General features: G+C 39.0%; 1 protein-coding gene across 2 annotated transcripts; it reads right to left on the bottom strand.

Annotated features, from left to right (window-relative positions):
• LOC107766708 (S-adenosylmethionine synthase 3-like) lies at positions 1-2,468 on the bottom strand. 2 transcript variants are annotated; one of them, XM_016585552.2, is made up of 2 exons: positions 2,032-2,468; positions 1-1,343 (listed from the first exon to the last, which is right to left on the bottom strand). In XM_016585552.2, the coding sequence occupies exon 2, from the start codon at positions 1,335-1,337 to the stop codon at positions 156-158; it is 1,182 nt and encodes a 393-aa protein (XP_016441038.1). In that variant the 5' UTR covers positions 1,338-1,343; positions 2,032-2,468; the 3' UTR covers positions 1-155. The 2 variants fall into 2 exon arrangements, with proteins under 2 accessions (XP_016441038.1, XP_016441033.1); XM_016585547.2 differs by having other exon boundaries at positions 1-1,338; positions 2,032-2,465.
• Positions 2,469-2,798: the final 330 nt, after the last annotated feature.

The following is a 2,798-nucleotide window of genomic DNA, read 5'->3' as shown; positions in this document are numbered from 1 at the left end:
CCGTCCCAACCTTCTTCCTTTGCTTTACAATATTTCACTTGGACAGTAAACCACTACAGATTTGCCTAATTCAAGTGATTGAGGCATGACTGCGACAGGAAAGCGTCAAGAACAAATATATTACTGAACAAGCTAATGCACTGCCCTGCAGACGCTTAATCTTGGTGCTTTTCCCATTTGAGGGGCTTGACAAATTCCCATGTGAAGTCAGGGTCATCGCGTCCAAAGTGACCATATGCAGCGGTTTTCAAGTATCTGTCATTGCCACCCCTCTTCAGATCCAAGTTAATGGCAACCATTCCAGGCCTGAAGTCGAAGTTCTCCTTAACGATCTTCAAAATTTCCTTGTCGGAGACCTTGCCGGTGCCATAGCTGTCAACAAATACAGACAATGGCTCAGGCATACCAATGGCATAAGAAACTTGCACAATGCATCTGCGAGCTAGCCCATTTGCTACAACACTCTTTGCAGCCTGCCTGACAACATATGCGCCACTCCTATCAACCTTGGTTGGGTCCTTTCCCGAGAAGGAACCACCACCATGGGCACCCCAACCACCATAGGTGTCGATGATGATCTTACGACCAGTAAGACCAGCATCACCATGGGGTCCACCAATCACAAATCGGCCAGATGGGTTAATGTGGAATATTGTCTTCTCATCAAGGTACTTCTCAGGAACGACTGGCTTGATGACATGCTCTTTAATATCTTGTGTAATCTCATCATTTGTAACAGTCTCATCATGCTGAGTTGAAATGAGAACAGTGTGGACCCTAACTGGAACCATTGCACCAAACTCATTGTAGTACTCGACAGTAACTTGGGTCTTGCCATCAGGCCTTAACCAGGGACAAGTACCATTCTTGCGGACTTCAGTGAGGCGGGCACCTAGTTTAGTCGCAAGCACATGGCTGAGAGGCATAAATTCAGGGGTCTCGTCAGTGGCATAGCCAAACATGTGCCCCTGATCACCAGCACCAATCTCCTCCGGATGTTTGGTTAGATGGCCATGGACAGCTCGAGCAATATCAGGATCTTGCTGCTCAATGTAGACAAGGACCTTGCAGTTGTCAGCATCGAGTCCCACATCTTCAGAGACAAACCCAATTTTACGACAGGTATTGCGCACAATCTTCTCGTAGTCCACATTGGCCTTGGTTGTGATCTCACCAAAGACCATGACCAAGTTGGTTTTGGTGCAAGTCTCACAGGCAACCTTGCTCTCAGGATCTAGCTCAAGGCAAGCGTCAAGAACTGCATCAGAGATCTGATCACAAAGCTTATCCGGGTGTCCCTCATTTACAGACTCAGAGGTGAAAAGGAAAGTGTCCATTCTGCACTAAAACAGGTCCTATCAGATATAAACCAATACATAAAGTAATACTCACAGATGAAAATAGTAAAATCAGTGTTTCAATTGCTAAAACTCAAGCTAAAGAAAAGTGAACACAGAATTTATCAATAAATGCATCACATCACAAACAGTGTACGGCCTGGAAACTGATACTAAAATTCATAACAAGAGTTATCCAGTTTCTTGAAAGGCCAAATTCCTAGGAACATCTGAAAACAGTGAACAACCAAAGAGATCATTTACAACATATTCTCCAATAAGGGATGTTCCTTCCATAGGTTAAGGATAGTAATTTCAATAACCAAAATAATAAAAGGATGCTAATTTGATCCAACTATGACAAAATTAAAGTACATGGGACCATATCTTCATTTTGTCTCTGTTTAGCTGGACCACCAATTTCTTTTTAGATATAAGAGTGTCTATAGTTTGCGAGCTCAAATTTTTGCAATAAGTATTTGCTTGAGCTGTTTTTGGAAGGAAAAAAAACCAAATCTTGTTGCTAAAACTGAAAAAAGTGAGCTGGCAAACTCAGTTTCTCTTAAGTGATTTTGGAGATAGAAAATAAGGATGTTCAAACCAAACTACAAATAAATAAACACTAAAATTGAGCATAACCTAACCAAAAAAGGTTCATAATATCAGACTTGTGACAGAAAATGAAGGGTCTTACAGAAAAAAGCAGTTTTTCTCCAGTTCAGACAGCAATATTAACAACAGTAGTATAATCCCAACAAAATTTATGAAGCAGTTGTTGCCCTCCAAAATTTCCTTTCCTGTATTAGCACTTTCTAGAAACAGATGAGAAAGGTCAATTACTGGGTAAATGGTAATTCGGCCCTCAATTATATATTCATGTCACGTGCCCTTGCTTTGTGGTCACCAGCCTTGCGACTAACCGTGGACTTCCACTGGAGTTTCCACTTTGTAATCGATGTGACAATCAAAAACAATTTTTTCTCTATTAAGCTCTTCTTAAATGATTTGTACAAATAGAAACAGCTACTCTTAAAATACTTCTTTTGAAACTTTACTGGCAAAAAAAAAAAATGTTATTTCAATTCAGACAAGTTTGTGTTAAAACCGAAAGTAGATGTGCAACGCAGAATATTTCTGTTTCATGGATCTGTCTGTTGATGCGCAGGACATAAACCCCAAAGTTTTATAATCTAAAACTATTTATAAATGATAGATTTTAAAGTTTGAAAATATAGAAACACATTATAAAATTAAAAAAGAAATTTGATTGGCCCACTAGGCATGAAAATAAAATGTGCATAATTATATTATAAGCCACAAAACTCTTTATTATAATAAACATTCTAATATAGTACTGTAAAATATTTTAGAAAATTAAATAATGGCTAAAATGGAAAAATAAATACTCATTTTGTTCCAACTCTCAACTTATAATCCACTTTAGCCCTAGATTCTTTTCCT

The sequence above is a fragment of the Nicotiana tabacum genome, chromosome 15 (genome assembly GCF_000715075.1).
Source record: "Nicotiana tabacum cultivar K326 chromosome 15, ASM71507v2, whole genome shotgun sequence".
Classification (NCBI taxonomy): domain Eukaryota; kingdom Viridiplantae; phylum Streptophyta; class Magnoliopsida; order Solanales; family Solanaceae; genus Nicotiana; species Nicotiana tabacum.
The sequence above is the reverse complement of the archived record's forward strand: the minus strand, read 5'-3'. Positions and strand labels throughout refer to the sequence as shown.

What these genes read in the sequence shown, in the direction of transcription:
- LOC107766708 (XM_016585552.2), bottom strand. Translation starts at nt 1,337, where the DNA reads ATGGACACTTTCCTTTTCACCTCTGAGTCTGTAAATGAGGGACACCCG.